Source organism: Spinacia oleracea, chromosome 4 (assembly GCF_020520425.1).
Source record: "Spinacia oleracea cultivar Varoflay chromosome 4, BTI_SOV_V1, whole genome shotgun sequence".
Taxonomy (NCBI): Eukaryota; Viridiplantae; Streptophyta; class Magnoliopsida; order Caryophyllales; family Amaranthaceae; genus Spinacia; species Spinacia oleracea.
The window spans coordinates 145,063,074-145,078,716 of record NC_079490.1 but is presented as its reverse complement, the minus strand read 5'-3'; the positions used below and the strand labels follow the sequence as shown (position 1 = coordinate 145,078,716).

General features: G+C 29.4%; 3 protein-coding genes across 3 annotated transcripts; 1 reads left to right on the top strand and 2 right to left on the bottom strand.

The window, feature by feature from the left end:
* The first annotated feature begins 1,196 nt into the window (after nucleotides 1-1,196).
* On the top strand, nucleotides 1,197-5,820 carry LOC110793431 (protein FAR1-RELATED SEQUENCE 5-like). Its single transcript, XM_056826409.1, has 6 exons — nucleotides 1,197-1,441; nucleotides 1,523-1,618; nucleotides 2,912-3,948; nucleotides 4,313-4,913; nucleotides 4,998-5,259; nucleotides 5,347-5,820. The coding sequence occupies exons 1-6, from the start codon at nucleotides 1,369-1,371 to the stop codon at nucleotides 5,735-5,737; spliced, it is 2,460 nt and encodes an 819-aa protein (XP_056682387.1). The 5' UTR covers nucleotides 1,197-1,368; the 3' UTR covers nucleotides 5,738-5,820.
* Nucleotides 5,821-6,736: 916 nt separating this feature from the next.
* LOC130471990 (uncharacterized) lies at nucleotides 6,737-7,401 on the bottom strand. Its single transcript, XM_056842381.1, has 2 exons — nucleotides 7,219-7,401; nucleotides 6,737-7,096 (listed from the first exon to the last, which is right to left on the bottom strand). Exons 1-2 carry the CDS (start codon nucleotides 7,399-7,401, stop codon nucleotides 6,737-6,739), a joined length of 543 nt encoding a protein of 180 aa, XP_056698359.1.
* A 199-nt stretch (nucleotides 7,402-7,600) lies between these two features.
* LOC130471989 (uncharacterized) lies at nucleotides 7,601-13,022 on the bottom strand. Its single transcript, XM_056842380.1, has 7 exons — nucleotides 12,890-13,022; nucleotides 11,745-11,961; nucleotides 10,033-11,065; nucleotides 8,854-9,497; nucleotides 8,288-8,465; nucleotides 8,077-8,199; nucleotides 7,601-7,984 (listed from the first exon to the last, which is right to left on the bottom strand). Exons 1-7 carry the CDS (start codon nucleotides 13,020-13,022, stop codon nucleotides 7,754-7,756), a joined length of 2,559 nt encoding a protein of 852 aa, XP_056698358.1. The 3' UTR covers nucleotides 7,601-7,753.
* Between the last annotated feature and the right edge of the window lie 2,621 nt (nucleotides 13,023-15,643).

Here is a 15,643-nt window from a genome sequence, read left to right as displayed (position 1 = left end):
ACAAAACTATATTTATTCTTATTTTTCTTCCTTAATGTGATTTTCCCATCACTTTTTAACATTACGCGGGATAACAAAACTAAACAATTAACAAGAGTAGTGCATACAAATTCTTTAGGTGAAGTTGGTGCGTTTTATTCACCTAATTTTTACTTATTTTTCATAAATTTATATTATCTGAACTTATCTGAAATCTGAACTTATAAATTGTATTGATTAACTCTTATTTTTACTGAACTCATGTTGTATAAACTTATCTGAACTTATTTTTCTAATCAGATGAACAGAATAATAGCCTAACATAAATTTTTAAATTAAATGTATGTAGGCATGTAGCACATGTGTGGCCGCATTGGTACTACTTTATTGAACAGCAAAGCGTGCAATTACCCTAAAACATGGGTCCTATTTCCTGTGTTTGAAATTGAAACCCAATGGCTATAAACCTAGTATGCACTATTGCAATTTAGATCATGGATGATAGTGAGTATCTATCGACTATCGACTATCGACTATCGACTATCGTGAATATATCTCCATAGCTCCCAATTTTGTGTATTCATTTGTCATCTGGAATACTCCCTCCGTCCCGGAATACTCGACCCGGTTTGACCGGCACAGAGTTTAAGAGACTTGAATTGACTTATTTAATTTAATAGGTAGTAGTTGATAGTGGGGTATTATTTTAATGTAGTTAGTGAAAAATGTGTAAAGAGGTGGGGTTGGGGGAGAGTAGGGGTTGAATTTTTAATTATTTTTTGTATGGAGTAGGGGGTAGGTGGGTTAATAGGGGTGGAGTGAGAAATAATATAATATTGTTTGAATATTTCCATTTTTAGAAACAGGTCAAGTATTAAGGGACGACCCGATAAGGAAAACAGGTCAAGTATTCCGGGACGGAGGGAGTATTCATTTGTCATCCGGAACTAAAGACATATTTAGTTCGGACTGGGTCGTTTTAGTTTCTACAATGAATCGGACTGTCAGGAGTACAAAGTAATAAAGTTTGTTAATACGCCGTGTTAGGGCGTTGATTGATTTTCCAATTGTTTTTTGGGCTCGGACAATGCCCTATGTTATTACATTAATAACATTCACATTTACTTTTATATTTTTTTTTATGCAATAGTAACATTAAACATGTAATAGTTTACAATTCCGTTTGCATGGACCCGGTCCACCATTAAGGTTACCATGGACCAGGGTAATTAGGTAATTTGCAGCGCTGAACCGTTTGAAATCACGTGTTCCAAAATAACAGAATGCGCGAAACCCTAAAATTGAAATCTCTCTCCTCCAGCAGCAACTTCTCTCTCCTACAACAGCTTCTCTCTTCTCCAACAGCTTCTCTCTCTTCGAGCTTCAACAATGGAGGACGATTTAATCGATTTGAATATCGATTTAAATCGCGCAATAGAAGAAAAATTGTATAATTATGACGGTAATATTCGAATCCTAATAACTAACTACGAAGAAAATTATAGTAACTTTCATACTCATTGAGTAATTATTATTATTTTAGAAAACTTAGAGAATCATAGAGAAGTATATGATGTTGAAGATGAAGATGAAGGCACATCTCAGCAAGTTATGGTTGCAAATCAATGTATTGAAGAAGGTATGATATAGTATCTTTTAATATATATATAGTAACTGTTATATTGATATAGTTAACATATTATAATTGCAGTAGTGTAACTAACATAGAAAGAGGAATTATATTTAACGCAGAGTAACTATAACATACAAAGAGAAACTATGTTTAATGTAGAGTAACTATCTCATATAGACACGACTTATAGTAACTGTAGAGTAACTATAAACTATGGAGACTAACTATATAAAATGAAGAGTAACTATCACATATAAAGAAGAACTATATACTGTAGAGTAACTATCACATATAAACAAGAGTTATATTAAGTGTGAGTAACTATAATATATAAACAGTAACTATATAAAATAAAGAGTAACTATCACATATAATGATAACTATATTTAAAATAAAGTAACTATAATTTATGAATGGTAACTATATTAATTATAGAGTAACTTCACATAACGAAATAATATAAATAAGAAATAACTACATTTAATTTATAGTAACTATAACATATAAAGAATAACTGTATTAACTGTAGAGTAACTATAACAATCAATAGATCCTAAGTAAGTATGTTAAATATAGAGTAACTATTACATGTAAAGAGTAACTATATGAACTGTAGAGTAACTATAACAATCAATAGATCTTAAGTAACAATGTTAAATATAGAGTAACTATAACATATAAAAAGTAACTATATAAAATGAAGAGTAACTATCACATATAAAGAAAAACTATATACTGTAGAGTAACTATAACTTATAAAAAGGAGTTATATTAACTGTGAGTAACTATAATATATAAACAGTAACTGTATAAAATGAAGAGTAACTATCCCATATAATGATAACTATATTTATAATAAGTAACTATAATTTATGAAAGGTAACTATATTAATTATAGAGTAACTTCACATAACGAAATAATCTATATAAGCAATAAACTACATTTAACTTATAGTAACTATAACATATAAAGAATAACTATATTAACTGTAGAGTAACTATAACAATCAATAGATCCTAAGTAAGTATGTTAAATATAGAGTAACTATTACATGTAAAGAGTAACTATATGAACTGTAGAGTAACTATAACAATCAATAGATCCTAAGTAAGTATGTTAAATATAGAGTAACTATAACAAATAAAGAGTAACTATATGAACTGTAGAGTAACTATAACAATCAATAGATCTTAAGTAACTATGTTAATTATATAGTAACTATAAAATATAAAGAGTAACTATATAAATATTAAGAGTAACTATCACATTTAATGATAACTATATTTGTATTTGTACAGGTTCAATAATACATTCAATTGATACAAACCACAACATCTTTGAAAATCCAAATAATGAGCAGGAAGAAAACATTGATAAAGAATTAGATGGCAGTTTAATTGGAGAAGCAAGGAAAACAACCGATGAGATTTATGATCTATATTGCAAACATGCTGCTATTATTGGTTTTAGTGTACGAAAAGGGAAGAATAGATATAAAGAAGGAACCACAATTGTTAATGGAAAATACTTCTACTGCTCTGCTGCTGGAATAAGAGACCCTCCTAAAAACAAAGAACTCAAAAATGAAGATGATCAATCAGATGCAAAAAAGAAAGAAAGGAGAAAGAGGGTTATGATAACAAGAACAAAATGTGAAGCTCAAATATTTGCAAAGAAGAATGAAAATGGAGATTTTGAAATAGAAAAGCATGTAGTGGTACATAATCACCCATTGACAAGAGAAATAAGTAATTATCTCCACCGATCGGAACGACAAATGACAGAACCTAAAAAAGAAGCTATTGAGGCAATGTCAGAATGTGGTCTAAGACCAATGGAGTCTTATAGGTATATGTCAACAGAAACTGGCGGAGACGACTGTGTAGGTCATACGATGATTGATCATCTAAACTACTGCTACAAGTTAAAAATGAAGCAAATTGATGGCAAGGATTCACAAACACTAGTGAACAAACTGTATGACATACAATCAATAGATCCCGAGTTCTTTTTCAGAGTAAGACTCAATGCTGAAGGAAAAGTTGAGTGCCTATTTTGGAGGGATTCTATGATGAGAGAAGATTACAAAATATATGGAGATGTTCTAGTTTTTTATACTACATTCAGAACCAATAAGTACAATCTCATATGTGCTCCATTTGTTGGTATCAATAACCATTGGAAAAACACAATGTTTGCTTGTGCTTTCATTGGGGATGAAACCACAGAATCTTTCGTTTGGGTGTTTGAAACTTTTCTGAAGGCTATGGGAGGAAAGCACCCTATATCAATTTTCACTGATCAAGATGCAGCTATTGCTGCTGGAATAGAACAGGTACCTCTTCATATATTATAGTTACTATTTTGACAATATAGTAACTCTTTATAAAATATAGTTACTATTTTAACAATATAGTATCTCTTTATAAAATATAGTTACTATTTTGACAATATAGTAACTCTTAATTCAATATAGTTACTATTCTAAAATTATAGTAACACTTTATAAAGTATAGTTACTATTTTGACAATATAGTAACTATTTATTAAATATAGTTACTATTTTGAAAATATAGAAACTCTTATTAAAATATAGTTAATATTTTGACAATATAGTAATTCTTTATAAAGTATAGTAACTCTTTATAAAATATAGTTACTATTTTGTGGAACTATATATATTCATTATTGTTTTTCAGGTTTTTCCTTCTTCAAGACACAGGTTATGCTTGTGGCACTTGAGTAAAAATGCAAACAGTAGGTTTGGTTTATTGAAGTCTGATAAAAACTTCAAAAACGCATTCTACAAGTGTTTAAGTGGGTGTATAACACCAAATGATTTTGAAGAAACTTGGAAATCTATGATCAACACTTTTAAGCTGGAAAAAGATGACTGGTTCAACAGATTGTATGGTCTTAAAGAAAAATGGTGTACAGCTTTAAGTAAAGATTTTTTTTCTGCCGGTATACTTTCTTCACAAAGAAGTGAAAGTACAAACCATGCTGTTGGTTTTAAAGCAAATAAAAGTACAACATTAACAGAGTTCTATAGTATTTTTCAAGCTATAATAAATCGATGGAGAAAAACCGAAGAAAAAGACGACTTTGACTGTACAAGGGGAATACCAACTTCAGAGCTAAGTATGAGTGCTATATTAAAACAGGCAGCAAATGTATACACGATAACACTTTTTCGTGATTTTGAAGAAGAGTTCAAGCTTTCTGTGGCAAGTAGTACAATGTTCAAGGGAAGTGTAGGAAGAACAGTGTTTTTTGAAGTGTGGATAGAAGGAATAACAGGTAAAAAAACTATAAATCTTTATTTAATATTTAGAGTAGATGTTCTTTTGAATAATATTACATTATATGTAAATAATCTAACAGGATCAAGGCAAGAAGTTCAATACAAAATGGAAGATTCAACCGTCACTTGCACATGCAAAAACTTTGAAGAATCTGGATGGTTGTGCTTCCATTGTTTAAGAATATTGCATTTACATTCAATCAATACAATTCCAGATCGTTACATAACAACAAGATGGACTAGATATGCAAAGAAACAGATATGGGAAAGGGTTGATACAATAAAAAGGGAGAAAGGTGAAATCAACAATTTTACTGGTTGGAGATTACATATGATCAGAAGGTAATTTTTTCAATATACATTAGTTCATTTTCATATATTTACAATTACAGTTGATATTTTACTTAACACTTAAACTCTATACCACAGATACTATAACTTAATTTTGAAAGGGCATAAGATAGCAAAGGCCAGAAAATTTATCGAGGAGAAGTTTAAAATGGATAATAAAGCAGTTGATGAAATCATAAAAAAGGAAGAAGAAAGGAAGGCAAAAGAAGAAGCTGCAAAGATAGCAGAACAAGAAAAGGCAAAAGCTGAAGCACAACGAGAAACACAAGACGGGGAATCAACTAATTCTGAAATAACAATTGTGCTTGATCCTGATCGTGCTAATACTAAAGGAAAGAGTAAGAAGAGAATAAAGGGTCAATATGACAATTACAAGCAGCCATCAAAGAAAGGAAAAAAGAAACACAAAGAATTTGGATCCAAGACACCCAATATTCAATTATTTACACCTAAAGAACAACTATTTTAGTGATGTTCTTGTTTTATTATCATATACAGTTACTTCAACATTTTTAAACAAATTTATTGAGTGTTTATACTATAGTTCTCCTTTACAATACATAGTTACTATACATTCAGTATAGTACCTCTTTATAAACACACAATTTTTATTTATAGTAACTCGTTATAAAATAGTTACTATTTTGACAATATAGTATCTCTTAATACAATATAGTTATTATTCTGAAAATATAGTAACTCTTTATAAAATATAGTTACTATTTTGACAATATAGTAACTCTTAATAAAATATAGTTACTATTCTGATAATATAGTAACTCTTTATAAAATATACTTACTTTTTTTACAACATAGTAACTTTTTATAAAATATAGTTACTATTTTCAAAATATAGTAACTCTTAGAACAATATAGTTACTATTCTAAAAAAATATAGTAACGTTTTTTATGCAATCAAAATGACTTATAGTAACTATATGTTACTCAAAAATAAAATACCATAAAAAAGAGAGTAATTGTATCTTATTAAAGATAACTATATCTGTAAGATAGTAACTATTTGAATATATACACAAAATTATTCACTTTTTATATATACCAACTCTTCACATTTAGTGGTCACCCTTCTTTACATATAGTAACTCTATATAAAATATAGTTACTATTTTAATAATATAGTAACTTTCGTTATGCAATCATATGACTTACAAATTTATAAGAGTAACTATATTTGAAGAAAGGTAACTATTTCATTCAAATAGAAACTATATTTAAAATAAGTAAATTGAACAATATGACACAAATACTGCAAAAGTTATAATTACTCTCATATATCAAACAATTAAAAATCATTGAGAGTAACTATATCAAACTTAGAATTCGACTACATACAAACACAAAAAATTATTTGAACAGTAACTATATCAAACTTAGAATTGTACATTCTAAGTAGTAATTCGACTACATACAAACACAAAAAATTAAATTGTTTTTTCAGCAATAATTATTAACCACGTGAAGCACCTCGTCCACGTGCCTTCCCGCGTCTGCCTCCTCGGGTGCGTCTCCCGCCTTTTCCACGTCCTTTCCCTTCAATATTGACATCTGTCTCAGCTTCATCTTCTGTTTCAACATGTTTGGATTTCCTTGCTGAACTATTTCTTGCAACAATTTCAATTTTTGAAGCATCATTCATGTATTTCTGCGTCAACTCTTCCCTTTGTTTAATTAGGGCATCCAAAACATCTTGTTTCCTGTATTTCCTGAATGCAACCATTCGTTTCAGATATTCATCTCTGTAACAATTCAAATCTGACAACACAATGGTGCCACAAATACAAGCCCTGAGAAACTTCCTGAAATCTTCCTGCAAATATTTGAACAGTAACTATTAGAATAAAAACAGTAACTATGATAACAAAACAATAACTATAAAGAATGAAAAGAAAAATATGAATAACATTAATTATTTTTAACACAAAAACTTACATCTGCCAAGGGATCAAAGTCAAAAATCCCAACACCATCTTGTACCGTTTCAACACCATGAAAAACCATCATTAACATCATCAAATAGACACAACAGTCTTTGTCATAAGCACCTCGCTTCCAATTACCACCGACCGGGATAAATTTGAAGCTTTTAATATCTTCATGATGAATGTTATCCATATTTTTCAGTATTTTTTCCAATGAAGAACACTGTACAAAACATATAGTAGGTATTATCAACATATAGTAACCTTTGAAATCATATAGTAACTATTACCAACATATAGTAAGAATTAAAATCATATAGTAACTATTAAAATCATATAGTAACCATTAAAATCATATAGTAACTATTAAAATCATATAGTAACTATTAGAATCATATAGGAACCATTAAAATCATATAGTAACCATTACCAACATATAGTAACCTTTGGAATCATATAGTAACTATTTTATAACGATAGTAACTATTTTAAAAACATAGTTACTGTTTTAAACAAATAGTAACCTTGTCAAAAATATAGTTCCTCTAAAAAAGAAAGACTAATATAAAGGTAACTATAACATTTATAGAGTAACTACAACAACAAAAAAGGTAACTATAAAAAAAACTTACCAAGACAGAATAAGCTTTCTTCCTTTGTTCCATCTCTTTTGGTTCCAGAAGCATATTATCAAAGAAATAGACACTTTTGTCTTTCATACTAATGACAAACAGGTAATAATGCTTCGGGTCTTCAATCAGAACAGGAGCAAAAATCTATATAAAAAAGAAAAACAACAGATTACAACTACAAGAAAGGAGACAAAAAAAAAGATAATATGGTTATATAAAGAAAATATAAATCATACCATATTACAATCTTTCAACGATTGAACTCCATTTACATCTTTCACACCATAATTAAGACAAACACACAATTCAGACAAGATTTTTTCATTGCCTGGTTTCTCAATCAAATCAGCAACATATTTCTGCAAATCAATATTAAAAGAAAAATTAAACAAAGGCCAAAAAAATTTAAAATAATTAACATTTTATATTATTAAAAATATAACTTACACAATATGTGCCACCTAAAAACAGCTTCTGAGGAGAACCAGCAGGATTCCTTTCATTTTCATTCAATAAAAAAGCCCAAGCTTCAATATGAATCAAAAGAATATCAAATGTGGAAGGAAGGGTCCACATGTCATCTCTTCCTACCGCAATAAAATGATTGTATTCTATAACTTTATCACTGAAAAACATAAAAAAGAAACAATAAATATGTCAGAAGAATTATAAAGGTTACTATAATAAATAAAAGGTAACAATAGAATATAAAAGGTAAATATAGTAAACAAAAGGATACTATAGTATACAAATAGTAACTATATTATATGAAAGGTTACTATAAAGTTAGGGCAACAACTTCACTTTTAAGAAAGGTAACTATATTATATGAAAGGTAACTATATTATATGAAGGGTTACTATAAATAATAAAAAGTAACTATATTATATGAAAGGTAACTACATTATATGAAAGGTAACTATATTATATGAAAGGTAACTATAATATATGAAAGGTAACTATAATATATGAAAGGTTACTATAAATTATTAAATGAGAAAACTTCTACTTACTCAGTCAAAATACCCTCTCCATCAGTCAGAGCAGCAAAGTCCACAGCTTCTTGAACAAATGCTGGAAGATGCCTCATTAAATCTTCAAATGCTATCATAAACGGAGACATAAACATCACATTTTCCTCTATGCCATAGACACTGACATTCACTCTTGATACAGCATGGTTGTTAATGATGCATTTTTGAAATCCAGCCCACACGCGCTCATATTCTTCTATTTCTTCATCATCATCCTCCGTAATTTCTTTATCTTTGCTTTTCAAAGAATCAAGAACTGCATTTATTTGAGTGTCAGGATCAACTTCTCGAATAATTGCTTCGGTAGATGTTGTTGCATCAACAACAGCAGCTGTAACAACTGCAGGCTCAGTTGGAACAACGGCAGAAGGTTGAGGGGCAGCAGTAACAACTGGATTGTTACTTGAACCAAAAATGTCATCCCAACCATTTGGTAGATTCTTCACCAACTGATGAATTTCCACCAACTCATCAACCATCTTTTGATAAGTGGAATTTTCCAAAATATCATCGCCATGGTTCTGCGAAGGCATTGAAGCCTTTAATTTGAACAGCTCTTCAGCATGGATGGCTGAAACTACATCCAGATCTCTCTTCATCAACAACCACTGACCATGAAAATCCTAATAACAAAATACATAAATTTAAATATGGAACATAATATGAAAATTTAACTAAAAATACAAAAAATATTATAAGAAAAGGTATCTATAGTATATAAAGATAACTGTATAAAAGTTAACTATAGTATATGAAAAGTAACTATAGAATATAAAAGATAACTATAGAAAATAAAAGATAACTATAGTAAATAAAAGGTAACTATAGTATATAAAAGATATCTATAGTATACACAAGATAACTATAGTACATAAAACATATAGTAACTATTTATACCATATAGTAACTGTTTAAAACATATAGTTACTATTTGTTAAAACAAAGTAATGGTAACATAGTGTATGAAAGATAACTATAGTACATAAAAGATAACTATAGAATATAAAAGATAACTATAGAATATAAAAGATAATTATATATACCTACATTTACTAAACCAAAGATAAGGATAACAATAGTGTATAAAAGATAACTATAGCATATAAAAAATAACTATACTATATATTGACAAATATATCAATAATAAAATACACTTACATCAGTGGCTTTAGAGAAAATTTCTTCATCTGTAGGATGAGAATTAGGGATTTCAAACTGAAGAATCCTAGGACGCCGACTTGGAATTCGACGCCCAACATAGGGCTGTTCAGCTCTTCCCCCACTGCTGCCTGCTTCATTTTCTTTCGAAATAGATTTGATTTGGGTCAAATCTATTTGACCATCAACAAAAACAAACTTTTTGGAAATTGGATACTTCCCCTTCTCCAATATACCAGAACCATATAATGCACTCATATTGGCATTTTCAGCATGAATCCGATCGGTTACCATCTTCGATGTCCAATGCTGAATAAGAGGTAATTGATCAGGAATACCACTGGAATTCCTAAATTTAATCCTCTGAAAATACACAAGTTGCAAAAACACAACACAGCCTCCAAATGTCTTTTGATCTTTGCCTTTCAATAAACTATTTTTAAATTTCACTGTTTCCTCACATAATACGTCAAGAACGTATTTACACCAATTGTATTTGGAAATCATTTTAGGATCTTCCAAAGCCTTAGCCAATCTCAAATCTACAGTCCTATTGGCTGTTGGAGTAAAAAATGTAGAGAAATCAACAAAAACAAATAATTGTTTAAACAGATCACCACCATCTGTCAACAATTTAATCTTGTCCTCAAGCAACCTTATAGGAATTTGAGCATTGACCTCTTCAAAACCGAACTCTTTTCTCCACTTGATCTTCAAATCAAAATCAGGATTAGTGGAATTGCGCCCACGTTTAACCCCTTCAACCTCCATCTCAGAAAGGGGGAGCATAAACAAATCGTACACATCATAATCAGTGATTTCAAATTGCTTGGAATCACTGATTGTAAACAGAGAACTCACACCATCAAAGCACTTGATGCACCAGTACATCATCTGAGTGTTTTTTCGACTTAATTGAAGGCCTAACAATCCTCCAAACCCTATCTCTTGAACAGCTGCCTTTTGATCAGGAGAGAAGTCTTTAATTAATTTACACAATGATCCTCCCGAACATTGTGTATCAAAATTAAACCTGAAAAAAATGAATAATGAAAGTAAGTCAGCTTTATATATCATATAGTAACTATTTAGAACACATAGTAACTGTTTAAAACATGTAGTAACTATTAGAAACATATAGTTACTATTTAGAAAATATAGTAACTGTTTAAAACATATAGTAACCTTTCAAATAATATAGTAACTATACTACACATAGTACACATAGAACCTATTTATAACATATAGTAATTATTTAGAAGATATAGTAACTGTTTAAAACATAAAGTAACTATTTAGAACATATAGTAACCTTTGATATAGTCAATATTGTAAACATAGTACACATAGAACCTATTTAGAACATATAGTAACTGTTTAAAACATATAGTAACCTTTAAAGTCATATAGTAACTATAATTGTAAACATAGTACACATAGAACCTATTTAGAACATATTTCAAAACATATAGTAACTATTTAAAACATATAGTAACCTTTGGAATCATATAGTAACTATTTAAAACATGTAGTAACCTTTGGAATCATATAGTAACTGTTTACAACATATAGTAACCTTTGGAATCATATAGTAACTGTTTACAACATATAGTAACTATTTTAAAAAATATAGTAACTATTTAGAACATAATAACTATTTTGAACATATAGTAACTATTTAGAACAATTAACTAAATTAAACTAACACTTACACGATAGGCAGGCCATCAGCGCCAACTTCTTTCAAAACTTGTGAATGAAGTTGATGAGATTCAGGCTGTGGAACGTCAACCAGAGAAGAATTTTGTAAAACTAGTTGATTAGGTTGTTCTTCTTCAATTGGTTCTTTTTCAGATACAAGCGCAATTGCTTTTGATTTCGGACTGCCAGCCTTTTTGTTCTTCTTTATAGACACAGATTCCTTAGCAACTGAAACAAAACAATTATAAAACAAAATATTACTATATAGTAACCATTACAATCACATAGTAACCAATAAAATCATATAGTAACCTTTTCAAATAATATAATAAATACATAAACATAGAGTATCCATTTAAATCAGATAGTAACTATTTATTAGAGATAGTAACTGTTTAATTTTATAATAACATTTAAGAAAGATAGTAACTATTTATAACACATAGTTACTGTTTTAAAGTTATATTTACTTTCTAAAAACGATAGTAACTTAACACATAGTTCCTATTTTAAAGTTTATTTACTTTCTAAAAACACAGTAACTATTTATAACACATATTTACTGTTTTAAAGTTATATTTACTTTCTAAAAAAGATAGTAACTAATTATAACACATAGTTACTATTTTAAAGTTAATTTACTTTCTAAAAAGACAGTAACTATTTTAAAAACATAGTTACTGTTTTAGAAATATAGTAACCTTTTAAAAATATAATTACTCTAAAAAACTACGAACAAACCAGTCACTAATAAAAACACTTAAAAACTTCGTAACATAAAATAAAAAGTAACTATATCTTTGAAACAGTAACTTCAAACAAAAACCACAAACATTTCAATAATTCAAAATCAAACAAAAAATAAGTTCGAATTACTAGAAATTTCTTCAGAAACAGCAAATAAAAGGTAACTATATCTTTGAAACAGTAACTGCATGAAACACTAAACCTAATTTCAGCAAAAACCACAAACATTTCAATAATTCAAAATCAAACAAAAAATAAGTTCGAATTAACAGGAATTTCTTCAGAAACAGCAAATAAAAGGTAACTATATCTTTGAAACAGTAACTGCATAAAACACTAAACCTAATTTCAGCCAAAACCACAAACATTTCAATAATTCAAAATCAAACAAAAAATAAGTTCGAATTACCAGGAATTTCTTCAGAAACAGCATTTGGCCTTCTTCCTCGCCTTCGAGGAGCTTTAACAGCCATTTCAGCGACGGAATTGTCGAATTCAAGTTTCTTCGCTGTCGGATTCTTCGGTGCCGCTTTCTTCACCATTTTTTAGAAAAAAGAAGATCGGAAGAGTAATTTGATGCAAATGGATGAAAATAATCACTGAAATTAAATTTGAAATGGAGAGAGAAATTCAGAGAGAAGTTGGGAAACAGTTTAGAGAGAGAAGTTGAGTGAGAAGTTCAAAAGCCGGGAAAAAGGAAATTAAAAAAAAAAACATATATATAATTAGGAAAGCACGTGATCGACAGTTACAAACAACTTCTCGCACGCAACAACGCAAAGACTATAATACCCTGGTCCATAGCATGGACCAGGTTTACTATAGTGTAAATAAATAGTTTAATGGTAAAATCTTTATTGTTTAAACTCATGGTGTGTATAAGAAGATCACATAGAGGGAACTACCTATAAGCAGTGCGTCACGTGTTATATATACTTTCTTATATATAGATGCCTTTTAATATATAGTATAGAAATATATATATGTATTGGTACTCCTTCATTGTCTGCCATCTTTTCTTAGCTCACGGATCGAACTGCGGCCTTGTTTAAAACACTAAGTTCAAACAGTTTTTAGTTTGTGTGGGGAAACAGAAGCAATTGTCAGGAAAATGCATCCCCTACAGTCTATACTATTGGATGATTTCGTGCCTCAAATCTTGGGGCCATTTAAAAGAAGAAGATCATAAAACTAATTACTACAAGAATCTGTAAAAATCAAAAGTTTCTTCAATCTGCAGTTTATATATACTAGTATTCAAGAATCCTCAAAGCTAGGGGCCTTTTTTGTTTGATTTTTTTTTGTGGAGAGGGGGTGGTGGGTAAAATGCAACCGTGCAACTAAAGACATTTGTTAGATTTGTGGTATCTCTAGGGTTCTAGTAGATTAAGGAAACTAGAGTTGTATCAGTTTAGAAATCTAATGTTAGAATTCTATGGCCCTGTTTGGTTAGGATCGAGTTGTTAGTTGTTAGCTGATAGTTGGTTTGACTAGTTGTTAGATGTTAACTGTTTGTATTAGCTGGTTTGACTAGCTGGTTGAATTAGGTGTTTGTGTAAAAGTGTTTGGTAAATTATCTGTTAGCTGTTTATAATATGTGAAAATTAATGACCATTAAGGATACTTTTGTTGTTGGATAATTTGTTTCTTATTAGTATTAGACAATAGTTTATTATGTTAATTATCTTCTCTTTATTTTTTAAATAAGCATATAATAAATAAATAAAATTTTATTTTCCCTTTTAAAAAATAAAATAAATAAAACAATTTTTTTTAAAAATTATTCTTAATTTCAAAATTTAAATACATAAATTATTGATATGCAAATAGAGAAATGTTAGTAATGACGTTACAAACATGATTGGAATAGTTTTAAGTAAGTACTTTAACGTACTAATATAAATTATTACAACAAGTAACGAGTAGTAAATGGGGAAAATGAAATAATGTAGAATGCTAAGCTAGGTTTTTAAGTGTTGGAATTTTAGGCAATATTAGGACAAAATACTCCCTCCGTTTCTTTTTGTTTGTTACGTATTCCTTTTAGGGTGTTTCACAATGTTTGTTACGTCGGAGAATATTTCATTTTATAAACTTATTATACTACTCCCTCCGTCCCACATTAGTTGTTACACTTTCTTTTTTCGGCCGTCCCAGATTAGTTGTTACACTTCTAAATTAGGAATGACCCCACAATTATTATATTGTCTCTCTCTTCCCACTAAAGTTTTTTTTTGTCCCCACACCCTCTCTCATTCAATTAAAAAATTTCCCATTTACTCCTATCACATCTACTTTTTCAATAAAATAACAATTGATAACCAAACAACCACTTATCACCTAAAACTTTGTGCAAGGGTAAGTGTAACAACTAATCTGGGACGGAGGGAGTATCATTTTTTGTGCCATCTTTTAATTTTAATTGGTCCAATTTTTTCAACTCATTATATATCTTTGCAATTTCCTAAGTGTGTCAAGTTAGCAATCTTTGTGCTTTTCCATTATTGGTTCATTTTGATAAATAAAACAATCTTATTGGTTGTTGTAATGATTAATGGATTGAGATTTTAAGTGGGTTTATTTTTTTAATAAAAAAGAGAAAGAATCTTTATTATACGTTAATAAACGTGCAAAAGTCCAAACGTAACAAACAAAAAGAAACGAAGGGAATAGTAATTTACATTCACTTTCTCAAATCTCTAATTGCAAAAAGCTCATATATTGAGCTTTTTGAGAATTGGCTTTTTCATCCCAAAACTCTCTTCCAAACCTCTCCTAACCAAACTCTCCCAATTAGCTTTTCGAAAAAGTCAAACCACTAATTCACCTCAAAAAGCTTTTTTTTCCTCAAACCTCTCATAACCAAACACCATCTTTGTCTATTATATTATAGTTATGTTATGGTTTCTTATATAAATCAATGATGTAACCAAGTTATGATTAAGTTGTTAAGTTGTATTGTCATCCATTAACATTCTATTCCCTTAGTTTAACATGGAACCAGAGTTATCCATAATTTTGGATTGATCCTACGCTTTAGCAAAAAGTCTTCGGCCTGTGGGTATGAGTTAAAAACCTACCGACTGGATATGTTAGCCTCTCAATTTTTTTTTTAATGATTACTGTATAATGTTGACGGTGATGGTCTTGTTTATTGGTGCGT